The sequence below is a fragment of the Nicotiana tomentosiformis genome, chromosome 12, assembly GCF_000390325.3.
Source record: "Nicotiana tomentosiformis chromosome 12, ASM39032v3, whole genome shotgun sequence".
Taxonomy (NCBI): domain Eukaryota; kingdom Viridiplantae; phylum Streptophyta; class Magnoliopsida; order Solanales; family Solanaceae; genus Nicotiana; species Nicotiana tomentosiformis.
In genome coordinates, this window is record NC_090823.1 from 92,472,140 (window position 1) to 92,486,774 (window position 14,635).

Here is a 14,635-nt window from a genome sequence, read left to right on the forward strand (position 1 = left end):
TAAATAAATATAAAAAGAAATACAAGAAAATAACGCAAGCAGTTCATGTATTAAATTCTAAAATTTGAAAGCTGAAATTGAATCTAAAATCTGAGTGACAAACTAAAATTTAAGTTACTATTGGAATGCATTTATCATAATTATTTTTTACAATCTATGGTCCTACTTATGTGAGATCTAACAACACGTACTAGGAGTGTCTACATATCTCCCACCTCAAATAATAGTACCTGCAAGTGTAGGGTAGCAAACTCTGGCCTCCGGTGGTACTCATACTTGGGGAGATTGACTATTTTTTCCTCTCTGAATGTGATCACACTAATATGAACATGATATGATAATCCAAGCAATACAAGCTCATTCTCCCTGAGTGTTTATAAGGCGATTCTCAAGTGATTTGCGCGATATTCATGAGTCTTTGAATATAATAAAATATCATCAATAATAATAATAATAATAATAATAATAATAATAACAACAACAACAACAACAACAACAACAACAACAACAACAACAACAACAACAATAATAATAATAATAATAATAATAATAATAATAATAATAATAATAATAATAATAATAATAATAATAATAATAATAATAATAATAATAATAATAATAATAATAATAATGAAGATTATTGTAACAAAGTTTCAACTATTCTGTTAGCTTTATAACAGAGACAGAAATGGAGTAAAACAAAAATAATAACAATAATAATTACAATAACAACAATAATAACAATAATAATAATAATAATAATAATAATAATAACATCAATAATAACAATACTAATAACAATAATAACAATATTAATAACAACTCCAATAATAATAATAATAATAATAATAATAATAATAATAATAATAATAAAAATAATAAAAATAAAAAAATAATTGAGGAAAGGCTTGAAACATGGTTCATTAAGTCCATAAACGCAGCTGGTGCGTTCATCAGGCCAAAAGACATCACCATAAATTCAAAATGGCCATAACAGGTACGAAAAGCTATCTTTGGTATATCTTGCTCTCTTATCTTCAGTTGGTGATATCCTGACCTCATGTCAATTTTTGAAAAGAATCTAGCTCCTTGAAGTTGGTCAAACAAGTCGTCAATCCTAGGCAAATGATATTTGTTCTTGATGGTCATTATTAAGTTGGAGATAATCAATACACATCTGTAAAAACCCATTCTTCTTTCTAATAATTAGAACTCGTGTTATATCCCATTTTAAAGTGGTTAAAGTAGGGTATAACATATAGGCGATTCTGAATTTGATTAAAGTTAAGGAGTCGCCACCTAATTATTTTTTTATGGTAAATAGGACACATAAATTAATTAAAGTAATATAATAAAGTATAACTTCGTGAATAATCTACTTAATCTAAAGATTTTAGGCAACAATTCAATTAATCTAAAGGGAATGTTTTAAGGCACCCTTTAAGATACATATTAAATGGCTAAATGACCGAACTAAGTTAATTAACTAAGTGATAAGTTATGTGCCTTTTGTATTTTGATGATTTAACAAACTTCATATGAGAACCAAATAGGAAACCTGTTACACATCCTCAAAAGTGCTTAAGAACAACAAGTCACAGTCTAGCACAAGTTCTAACATGATTAGTCAAAGAAACGGCAGAGGGAACAGATGGCTATCAGTTCCTCTGGTGACAGTACAAGTCAACTCCCTATAGTTGTTTAAGTCGTTGCATTGTTTCTCTGCACACGCAACAGTGCAGCAGTCACTTTATGGAGCATGCCTTGTACCGGATAATTGCATACATCATCCCAATGACCTCATTTATATATATTACCAACATGAGGCAAGGGAACACACACACTTGAAAACCCTAAATCATTAAGTCTCTCTCCCATGTGTGTTGTCGCCTCTGAGTGACTCAAAGGCTTGAAGAACAAAGTAGCAACAGAATAAGGACCAGATCCCAACACTGAGTTTATCATATGTCCTTAGTATTGTTGTATCTTTGTTAAGCTTTATTTACTTGTAATTCCTACCCAGCTTAGTTAGAAGCTTTCTATAGGACATCATTTGTAAAACCATAAACCTTGTATTTGTGTTTGGCAAGAGTTAGTCAAAGTGTGAACTTTGTAATAGAGTTATTACAAAGAGGATTGTAATAGAGTTATTGCAAGTAGGTGAGGGATTAAGAGGTTAATTCCTACATTACAATAGGTTGTAATCTAAAGTTTGCTAGGTTAGTGAAGTTGAAATCCTACGAGTGTAGGTCGTGGTTTTTAATCTCGTGAGTTGGGAGTTTTTCACGTAAAATATTGTTATGTCATTTACTTACTGTTGTGTATGTGTGTGTTCTGTGGGAACTGATAGAGAACCAAATTCTCTATACAGTTTGGTGGACTCTAATTTTTCATCCCCACAGAACAGAGAACCAAATTTTCTATACAGTTTGGTGGACTCTAATTTTTCATCAATTGGTATCAGAGAAGGTTCTTTCTATAAGGCTAACACCTAGAAAGGATCCACATGGCTTCTCCACCAAACTTTGAAGAAGGTCAATCAACCTATAGACCACCAAGATTCAATGGACAATACTACGGAGAGTAAAAGACAATGATGCATGATTTTATCATGGCTGAAGATTCAAAACTTTTGGATGTCATCTGCGATGGACCCTTTATCCCTATGAAGACCATTGGCGAGCCAGCAGTGATAGTTCCAAAGATAACAAAGGAGTACAACGATGCCGACCACAAAGCTATAGAGAAAAACTTCAGAACAAAGAAGATGCTCATATGTGGTATTGGACCAAACGAGTATAACGGAATTTCTGCTTGTCAATCTGCCAAGGAGATCTGGGAGGCTGTCCAAACCGCACATGAAGGAACAACTCAAGTCAAGCAGTCAGAGATTGACATGCTCACTACTGAGTAAGAACTCTTCAGGATGAATGATGACGAGTCCATTCAGGACATGCATACTTGATTCACCTCCATCATCAATGAGCTCCACTCTCTAGGAGACATCATCAAAGGAACAAACTTGTCAGAAAAATACTTAGTGTATTACCTGGTTCTTGGGAAAGAAAAGTCAATGCTATCATAGAGGAAAAAGATCTGCAAAAGCTGACCATTGACGAACTCATTGGAAATTTGAAGACCTATGAAATGAAGAAAATAAGGACCATGAAAGAAGAGAACCCAAAAAGGAAAAGAACCTTTTCCTCAAGGCAGACAGTAGTGATTCAAGTGGTGAGGATGCTGACATGGCCTATTTGACAAAGAGATTTCAGAAAATGGTTCGCGGAAATGGAGGCTATCCGAAAAAATACAGCTCCATCAGATCAAAAGGTTATGACTTGTGTCATAAGTGCAGAAAGCTAGGATATTTCATCAAAAATTATCCTCTCCACAAGCAAGACCAGTACAAGCACAACACAGACAAAACAGCCAAGAGGAACCCTGTTCCTGACAGGGAATTCAAGAGAAAAGATATTGCTGACAATGTTGTAAAACAAGCTCTTGCTGTATGAGGAGACTTCTCCAGTGAATCTGAGGGGGATGATGAACAAGGTGACACCTCTATGATGGCACTAGAAAGAAAAGCAGCTGAATATGACTCCATCTTTGCCCTGATGGCAAAATATGACGAGGATGAAGATAATGATGACGATGAGGTAAACTTTCTTGACGTTCAAAGAAATTTGAAGTCTTATTCCCAAAAAAAGCTTGTATCCTTAGCTAATGTTCTGATTGATGCTTATCACAATCTTATCAATGATAAAAAAATGTATTATCTGTGGAACTAGGAGAGGTAGAACATGCGAGAGATGATTTGGTAGTCGTAGTGGTTGATTAAAAATTAACCATTGAGGATTTAAAGAAAGAAAAAAATGCTCTAACTGAGAAAATTAAAAATGTAGAGTATGAGAGAGATGATTTGTTGGTAGTAGTTGTAGATCTAAAAGAAATAGTAGAAGAATTAAAAAGAGAAAACAGTTCTGAAAACACTTTAAAAGGTAAGGAAGTGGCAAGTGAGGCACAACTTAAACTCAAAAATGAGCTCAAAATGGTGAAATTGACTCTGTGTTCTTAACTTGAGAGAAATAGACACCTTCAGGAAGATCTAGGCAGGGCTAAAAATAACCTAGATAAATCTCTAAAGTGGACCTGATCCTCTGATACAATCACTGCCATGTATAAAAGTAACGGGGGGAACAAGCAGATAATTGGGTTCCAAAAGAAAAAAGCTACATACAACCCACATAACAAGTATGTTATTGTCCCTAATATCTGGATTTGCACTTATTGTTGTAACACTTGGCACTAATAACTGGCTAGATTTCAGTCCCAACTAAAAACAAAGTTTTTGTTGAAAGAGTACCTACTGCTAAGGAACCTGGTCCCTCCAATAACAAAATGTGTGATTCCTGCCTGGATAAGAAGAAGTTTAATTCGCCCTTATCCTCACTACAAAGAACCCAAACTTGTTTGGGTTCCTAAGTCTAATCTCCAATTTCCTTGTGCAGGGAGCAGTGAAAGGAAGCAGTCAAAGTTGGTATATGGATAGTGGCTACTCTAAGCATATGATTGGAATCATTGATGATTTCCTTTCACTTAAAGCCTTGCAAGGTGGGAGTGTGTCCTTTGGTAATGGCAAAAAGAGATATATTTCGGGAGTTGGAAGAGTTGGGAAGACATGCACTCACTCAATTGAGAATGTGTACTATGTGAATGGCCTGAAATACAGCCTACAGGGTGTCTGTCAAATCTACGACAAAGGAAACAAAGTTGAATTCTTATCAAAGACTTACACAGTCACCAATCTTGTGACTGGTGAAGTGGTTCTAATGGCAACAATATTCAAAAACATCTACGTTGCTAATTTTAAGTCCTTGAACAGTGGGGATCTTACATGTTTGAGTGTTGTTGATATTGATGCTAAGCTATGGCACAGATGATTGGGACATACAAGTTTCTCGTTGCTGAATAAGTTGGTTAAGAAGGACCTGGTTCATGGGTTACCTAAGTCAAGGTTCAAGGATCACAAGGTATGCGGTGTATATGTAAGAGGAAAACAAGTTAGGTCTTCCTTCAATCCAAAAAGGGAAGTAAGCACCTCGAGGCCACTTGATCTTATTCATATGGATTTGTGTGGACCTATGAGGGTGCCCAGTAGAGGAGGAAAAAGTATATTTTTGTCATAGTTGATGACTACTCCAGATTTACATGGACCTAGTTCCTCAGAACCAAGGATGAAACCTTTCTAGTCTTTGCTGCCTTTGTGAAGCAGATTCAAGTGAAGATGAACCATAATGTTGTAAGCATAAGATCTGATCATGGCACAGAGTTCGACAATGCCAATTTTGACGAATTCTATGCTGAAAATAGTATAAGTCATAATTTTTCAGCTCCCAGGATACCCTAACAAAATGGTATTGTGGAGAGGATAAATAGGACTCTTGAAGACATGGAAAGGACGATGCTAATTGACAGTGGTGTACCAAAAAGCTTTTAGGTGGAGGCGATCAACACTGCTTGCTATTTGATAAATAGGTGCATGATCAGGTCCCTCTTAAACAATACCCCGTATGAATTGATGAACGGGAGGAAACCCAAGCTGAATCACTTGAGAACGTTTGGTTGCAAATATTTCGCTCTCAATAATTGTAAGGAAGTGTTGGGAAAATTTGATGCCAAAAGTGACGAAGGAATCTTTCTTGGGTATTCTTCACAAAGCAAAGTGTACAAGGTCTACAACAAAAGGACTCAATGTGTTGAAGAAAGCATACATCTAATATTTGATGAATCACACCACTTATGTGGGAAAGATTAACCTGATAAGAATGATCAAGATAGTGAGTAGTCAAAGGTTCTTGGAGAAGTCATTGATATGGCAAATGGAAATGCTGATTCGATGAGTCAGGTCAAGGAATTTAATGAAAAAGATGCAGCAGAGCCTCTAGCTGATACAGAAGAACTTGGTTCCTCCATTACAACAAGTGAAGTAGAAAATAGAGTTGTTGATGTCGTGTAAGGAACTCCTGATGCTGAGCCGAGAAGTGGCACTCACTCTTCCATTGATGCTAACGATGGATCACATTCAGAGGAACTTGGGTCTTCTCACAATGAGATTCAGGTGTCCAACTGGAAGCACAAGTTCACATCCTCTCCAGAATGTGATCATTCACCTTGATTCAGGGATGCAAACTAGATCAAAGACGAGAATCATGTTTGCCTTCTCAACTTTCCTTTCTCAAATTGAGCCTAAAAATATCAAAGAAGCATTGAAAGATATTGACTGGATTACTGCTATGCAAGATGAACTCCATCAATTTGAGAGGAACAATGTATGACACTTGGTTCCTCGACCTTCAGATAGAACTGTTTTAGGAACCATGTAGGTGTTCAGAAACAAGCTTCATGAGTTTGGGAATACAACAAGGAACAAGGCCAGGTTAGTGGTTCAAGGATATAATTAAGAACAAGGTATTGACTATGATGAGACTTTCGCTTCAGTTGCACGAATAGAAGCCATTAGAATTCCCATTGCCTTTGAATCTCATATGGAATTCAAATTATTCCAAATGGTTGTCAAGAGTGCATTTCTAAATGGGTATTTAAAGGAAGAAGTATTCGTCAAACAACTACCTGGTTTTGAGTTTCATGAGCATCCTGAACATGTATTCAAACTTGACAAGGCACTATATGGCTTAAATCAGGCCCCCCGTGCATGGTATGAAAGGTTGTCCAGGTTCCTTCTAGAAAATGGCTTTATAAGAGGAAAAATTGACAACACTCTATTTTTAAAGAAACGAGGGAGGAACCTGCTGATTGTGCAAGTTTATGTTGACGACATCATTTTTCGTGCAACAAATGATTTCTTGTGTGAGGAATTTGCCAAGCTTATGGGAAGCGAGTTTGAGATGAGCATGATAGGGGAATTGAACTTTTTCTTAGGTCTGCAAGTTAAGCAACAGTAAAGACCCGACTTGTCATTTTAAGAATTTATGCCCCGCTCAGCGACTTAATATCCCGAGCAACTTCGTAATACGTATTATGACTTGTATGTGCAATCGAGTTTGGTTTTTAGAAGGTTCGGAATTTAAATTGGAAGAACAATCCTTATTTATAAGGTTAGAGAGACAAGAAAAATCGGCTGCACCCAACTCCCTCCAACACCCAGCCGCCCATCAAATACACACACAAAACAGAAAAAAATAAAAAATAAAAAATAAAAAAATAACTAAACAAAAAGGGACACAAAGAAATGGAGAACAAAATCTCCAAGAACAACCGCCCACCCTAACTTCCCCAAATCCAATACTCCCCTAAGTATAATTTCCCAACCCAGAGACACGCACACACATGGGGTGAGAAAATAAAAGGGGGGGGAGGGGGGGACTGAAAATGAAATAGAAAAGAGAAAGGGGAGGGGGAATGGGCAAAAGGAAAAAGATGCAGTAAAGTGTTCTTCTAGTTGAAATCAAGAACCAAGTGTGATTCAGTTGATTTATATACCATTCTTGTTCTGGGTTTTGCTTAATTAGTTTTTAGTATTAGTAGTTTTAGGTGTGATCATTTAAGCTGAGGTGATCAAGGTTGTTCTGTTGGATGTTCTTTTCACTTGGTCTTTCTATTTAATTAGTTGATCAAAGTGATGGATCTAAGTGATAAAGGAGGGGATTCTGGATAAAATAAAATAAAAAAGGAGCGGAGGGAGATAGCTAGAGAGGGGATCATCGAATTTTCAGTCATTGGAGTAGGGTCGCTACCGGGACGAAGTTTTTCGATATCCGAAGTTGCCGATCGAGGTCTCCGGTCGTAGGTTCATTTGCTCATTTAAGGATTTGTTGGGTGTTCTTTCATTAATCAGGCTTTCAAAGATTTTGACATTGAGATTTGAGCTGTCCAGAGGATTTATTCAAGCAAGATGGCTATTTTGGAATATCGGCATAACTTCAAAAAGGTAAGTATCTTGTCTAATCTTGAGTGGGAAAATTATCCCTTAGGCATCGAATCTTATGTGCCATTTGTGAAATGTAAAAAGCCGTGTACGCGAGGTGACGAGTACGTACTCGGTCTTATATGTGCAAAATTGATTGGGTTAAAGTCTTAGGCATATTGTGTAGTAAATTGGATAATTATTGGCATTTATTAAATCATCTATTTGTCGTGCCTCAATTCACGTTTGTTGAATTTATTTTTATATGACAATTTGATGTGGTTATTGCTTGTATATTTATGTGAATTCCGTGAGTTTGGTGATTTGATATTTCCTGAAAATAATTATATTATGGATTTTCCACCTGCAAATAATTAATGAAATAAGTTTAAACCGAGGCGTTATATAATTATCATGAATTTGGATTAATGAAGGCGTTGCCCTATACTCAGTATTTTTCATCTCTGTTATTGTTTTGAGGTTTATATACATTGTGTGGAGCCTTGGGCTATTTGTTGTGAAATTAATTAATTTTATTATATCTTTGAAATTGGTTGTGGCCATTGGGCAAATTGTGATATGAATTGATTTTGTTATGTTGCCGTGATAATATTCCGTGTAAATCGCTGTGTTATTTGAGTTATTATTTTGAGGATATAAGGGTAGCATTTCACTGTTGATATTATATGGGTATAAGGGTGACATTTCATTGTTGTTATGTGTGTTGGGATATTATCGGGCGGAGCAATAAGAGTGGTTATATGAGAGATAAGAGTGGCTATTGATATTGTCAGGGCGGAGGGATAAGGGAGGCTATAAATATTATAGGAGTGATAAGGGTGGTTATAGGAGAGATAATGATGGCTATTGTCAGGGATGATATATGATGATGTGGAGTTATTGCATTGGTAATTTTCATGTGATGTTGTGATTTTCCTTGTGTTTATTTTTATACCTTGTGCAATTTGTCTTGTTGTTAGTAAATTGATAATAGTCTGATCTATATTGAAATTGGGAGCTTGTGGTTATTGCTAGGCGGATTATGAAATGAAATGTGGGCACGAGGTGTCGTGAGTAAATAATGATGATATTGGCGCATGAACTGTCCGTACTGTTGTGATATGAAATATGGGCACGAAGTATCGTGAGTAAATAATGATGATATTGGCACGTGAATTTTTCGTGCAGCTGTGATACGAAATGTGAGCACGAGGTGTCGTGGTTAAATGATGATGATATTTGGCACGTGAGTTGTCCGTGCGGTTGTGATAGATAAATTGGCGCGAGGTGCCGTGAAAATATAAAAGTGGGCTGAGACCCGTATTTTATGATTTTGAAATGAGGTGTCACATGGTGACTTTTATTCGAAAGATATTTATTTGAAAGAATTATATTTGAAAGATATTTATTTGAAAGAATTATATTTGAAAGATATTTATTTGAAAAAATTATATTTGAAGGAATTATATTTGAAAGAGATTAATTTTTAGGGAGTATATTCGAAATATATTTATTGGAAAGTATTATATCCTGAAAATTATTATTTAAAAAACATATAGGCGAAAGATTTATATTTGAAGGACTTGATTAATTGGTTGTACATGTATTCATTATTTGTTGGGCAATATTTATGGTGTTCTTGTTGCTCTGTTGTGTATATCACTGGTTGATTATTGTTGCCATGATTGTTATTTATTTCCTATTATTTTTGTATACTATATTGCACAGGTTATTAGACTAGTGAGTGTCTTGACCGTACCTCGTCACTACTCCACTGAGGTTAGTCTTGATACTTACTGGGTACCGACTGTGGTGTACTCATACTACACTTCTGCACATTTTGTGCAGAGCTAGGTATTGGAGCTATCGGACTCGGACAGAGTTAGAGTGTGATCGTAAGGATTCAAGGTAGAGTTGCTTAGTCGTCGCAATCCCTTGAAGTCTTTCCATTTTATTATACTGTTAATTATTAATCAAATAATATTGAGTATTCGATCCTTGAGATCATTTCATGTATTCAGTTAGAGTTAGTGACTCACTATTACCAGTCTTGGGAGGCTGTTTGTAATTATTTTCGTTGTTGGTTTCGATTATCTATTTAAAAAAAATTGGATTGACTTGTAATTATAATCGGCTTACTTAGTCTTAGAGATTAAGTGCCATCACGATGCCTGTGGTGAGATTTTGGATCGTGATAAGTTGGTATCAGAGCTCTAGATTAAATAGGTTTTACGAGTCACGAACGAGTCTAGTAAAGTCTTGTGGATCGGTACGGAAATGTCTGTACTTATCTTCGAGAGGCTACAGAACTGTTAGGAAATTTCCATTTCTTTCATTCTTGTCGTGCGGAATTTGTTGAATTTGGAATTTGAGCCTTTGCATCTCTATTCTCTCATAGATGGTGAGGATACGTGCTACCGGTTCAGCTGAGCAGACACCCGCGCATATTGCTAGGGCCGCAAGAGGCCGAGGTAGAGTCCGAGGAAGGGCACGTGTCGCGACTAGAGCACCTGTCAGAGCAGCAGTTGAGGAGCTGCCAGTAGCTCCAGTTGGGGGACAGGTACCAGAAGCACCTGTTGTTACCCCCGGACTTCAGGAGACTTTAGCACAGTTCTTGAATATGTTTGGTATATTAACTGAGGCGGGATTGATCTCTATTGCACCAATTATTTCACAGATTGGGGGAGTAACTCAGACTCATATCGCCCGTGCTCTAGAGAAGAGAGTTCACATTGGTCAGGTTCCGGGTGTAGTACCGGTACAATCTGTTATTCCGGTTCAGTCTGAGGTCAGGCCAGAGGCATCAAAAGATGAACAAAAGAGACTTGAGAGGTTTAAGAGGTATTGTCCACCTACTTTTAGTGGCACAGCTACAGAGGATGCCTAAGGATTTCTAGAAAAGTGTCACCGTATTCTCCGCACCATAGGTATTGTGGAATTGAGCGGAGTTGCCTTTACTATATTTCAGTTGTCAGGCACAGCGTATCAGTGGTGACAAATCTATAAAGAAGGTAGATCAGCCGATGCAATACCACCTACTTGGGCTCAGTTTTCAAAGATGTTTTTGAAAGAGTTTGTTCCCCAGACTCTCTGAGATGCGTGGCGCACAGAGTTTGAACTGTTACGTCAGGACACTATGACAGTGTCAGAATATGCTATCGGGTTCAGTGAGTTAGCCCGTCATGCACCTATCTTGGTTCCTACAGTTAGAGAGCGAGTCTGCAGGTTCATTGAGGGGCTCAATTATGATCTTAAAATATGCATGGCTCGAGAGTTGCAAACTGATACTCCATTTCAGCAAGTAGTGAAGATTGCGAGTAGGATTGAGGGTGTTCTAGGTGAGGAAAGGGAGTCTAAGGAGGCCAAAAGGTCTCGAAGCTATGGAGGGTTCAGGGGATTTTACTCTTCAGCTATGACCCATTATGGCGGAGGCTCGAGCAGTCGGCCAACTCAGTCCGCACATCAAATTACTCGGGGTGCTCCAGTAAGTTCTTATAAAACACCACAGATACAAAATTCTTACAATGGTCATTCCACTTATCCGGCACACACTCAGTACGAGCAATCGTGACCTCATAGGGGTTGTTATGAGTGTGGTGATACTAGGCACATCATGAGAGATTTTTCTAGACTTGGGAGGGGTGGATTTTATCAGAACACTCAGGTTATGGGGCCCAGTGCAGCTACTACCCTACGTGCACAGCCAGTTAGGGGTGGAGGACAAGCGGGATGATATGTGATGATGTGGGGTTATTGCGTTGGTAATTTTCATGTGATATTGTGATTTTTCTTGTGTTTATTTTTATACCTTGTACAATTTATCTTGTTGTTGGCAAATTGATAATAGTCTGATCTATATTAAAATTGGGAGCCTGTGGTTATTGTCATGCGGATTATGAAATGAAATGTGGGCACGAGGTGCCGTGAGTAAATAATGATGATATTGGTGTGTGAACTGTCCGTGCTGTTGTGATATGAAATATGGGCACGAAGTATCGTGAGTAAATAATGATGATATTGGCACGTAAATTGTCCGTGCAGTTGTGATACGAAATGTGGGCACGAGGTGCCGTGGTTAAATGATGATGATATTTGGCACATGAGTTGTCCGTGCGGTTGTGATAGAAAAATTGGCACGAGGTGCCGTGAAAATATGAAAGTGGGCTGAGACCCGTATTTTATGATTTTGAAATGAGGTGTCACATGGTGACTTTTATTCGAAAGATATTTATTTGAAAGAATTATATGTGAAAGAGATTTATTTGAAAGAATTATATTTGAAAGATATTTATTTGAATGAACTATATTTGAAAGAGATTTATTTAAAAAAATTATATTTGAAAGATAATTATTTGAAGGGAGTATATTCAAAATATATTTATTGGAAAGTATTATATCCTGAAAATTATTATTTGAAAAATATATAGGCGAAAGATTTATATAGACAAATAAAACTGTGTGAAGTGTTTAAGCTTAATGTCAAAACTGGGGAAGAGCAAGAAAAGGAGTAGATTACTTTAATGGTTTCAACCCGCCCCGCCCCACTGCCATCACTATAAAGAGGCTTGTAATAGAGTTACTACAAGTAGGTGAGGGATTAAGAAGTTAATTCCTAGATTACAATAGGTTGTAATCTAAATGTTTGCTCGGTTAGTGAAGTTGAAATCCTACGAGTGTAGATCGTGGTTTTTAACCCGTGAGCTGGGAGTTTTCCACATAAAACATTGATGTGTCATTTACTTACTGTTATATGTGTGTGTTCTGTGGGAACTGATAGAGAACCAGGTTCTCTATACAGTTTGGTGGACTCTAAGTTTTAATCAGTAAGGCTAAGTATTGTAAAAAAAATATGATATTTTATAGGTATAGATAAAAGAAGTTAGCATTAAAGATTAAGTCATATGAAAAACTCAAGTGTTTAGAGTATTAGAAGAAGTATATATTTTGATAATAAATAGTTATTAAACTGACAGAGGGTTAGTTAAAATATGGTTTAGGCAAAAACATGATTACTTTAAAAAAAAAAAAAAAAAAGCCCGGTACACTAAGCTCCCGCTATGCAAGGGTCCGGGGAAGGGCCGGACCACAAGGGTCTATTGTACACAGTCTTACCCTGCATTTCTACAAAAGGCTGTTTCCACGGCTTGATTACTTAACTGAGCTCAAAATAGAGTCTAAAACTCATCTGAAAAATCTTAGAGTAAAAGATTTCGTGCTGTTTTGAAGAAATTGCCGCAACATAAACGATGTCTCAGAGTTGCTTCAAAACATTTTGGACATTAACGTGTTAAACCAAAATGAGACAAATTGCAGTACACTAATCTTTCAAAAATATTAACTCAAAAACCTTACTGACAAATAAATAACTAATTTAAGTACCTAAAAGGTAGATTTTTGGGTTAACTAAAGGTCAAGATCCCAAATAAACTTGTCATAGTAATTCTTAGCTGAACAACAATCATGATACAATTAAAGAGAACGTTAGTCGCATAAACAAAACAGAAAGGAAAGGAAACGTTAGTCACATAAAATAGCAAAAATGAAATGAAATAGCCAAGAGCCATGTAAGCTCCCCAGAAGATTTTTTATTTCCTGTATTTTTTGTTGTATAGAGAAGCAAGGGCGGATTTATAGGTTTAATTATAGGGAACGTGAACTCATAGCCTTTCCGTAAAATTAGATATTTTGTGTACATATTTCCTAAAATTCATACTTTATAATATTTACTGCTCGCACCCATGCTCCGAGAAGGTTGAATGGTGCACTTAATTGAAGGTTAAGTTATTTACCAAGAGGTATAGTGATCGATTCTCACTAAATACATTTTTGTCTCTTTTTTTTAGTAGTACACTCATGTACTAGAAATCCTAGATCCGCCGGAAGTAAAAGTTGGACACGAGTGAGGATATGCATGACTCTTTTTGGCAGCGACGTCGTTTTGAGTCTCAAAGTGAAACTCTTCAGCCCCGCTGTTCATGTGAAAGAAAAGAAAAGGATTGTAGAGTTAGAAGGAGAATTCGATTCTCAACATAGTATTGCCTATACATATGGTGTTGGATCAAACAACTCTTGTCGAATAATCATGTGATATAATTATATAAATGCATTTATGTTGTTCTCTATATTTTGCGGTGCTGTTGCAATTAACAAATTGCATAATATGCTGTTGGATAAAAAACGGGAAATTGAAATTGAATTTGGTAAAGGTATAGGTTTTGTCTGGTGTAGCTAGAGAAGTGTTCAGTAATAGAACGTTTAGTTTGTGTAATGCTTTTGGTAACTGTTGGAACCTTTGCTGGTATGGTTGATCCAGTTTTTTGCTTGATCTTTTGCCTTTAAACCAGTGAAAATGAAAATTTAAGTAGGCATTTTTATCAACTTTTGAAAAAATCAAAAACGTCCTTGGAAAATTTAAGTAGGCATTTTTATCAACTTTTTAAATTTTCCAAGGACGTTTTTGATTTTTTCCTACTTGTATCTTGCAATTAATATATTAGTTTACTGTTATTATTATTACTCAATCACTACATTATTTAAATTTTGGTACTTGTTAAAAGATGAGTAATATTGTGTACCAGTTCCACCTCTCTTCAAGATTGTTCTTTATTTGCCTTCCCATATTCATCTATAGGGATGAGTTCCATATAATTGCCTTACATGGAGAATATTCTATTTTCTTGAATTTGGACGAACAAATTCCAAATTTTAGTC

At 36.3% G+C, this 14,635-nt stretch overlaps 1 protein-coding gene across 1 annotated transcript; it reads left to right on the forward strand.

Moving 5' to 3' along the window:
• The first annotated feature begins 2,593 nt into the window (after positions 1 to 2,593).
• Positions 2,594 to 2,914, forward strand: LOC138903042 (uncharacterized). The gene has a single exon (XM_070190953.1). It carries the CDS (start codon positions 2,594 to 2,596, stop codon positions 2,912 to 2,914), a length of 321 nt encoding a protein of 106 aa, XP_070047054.1.
• The last annotated feature ends 11,721 nt before the right edge of the window (positions 2,915 to 14,635 follow it).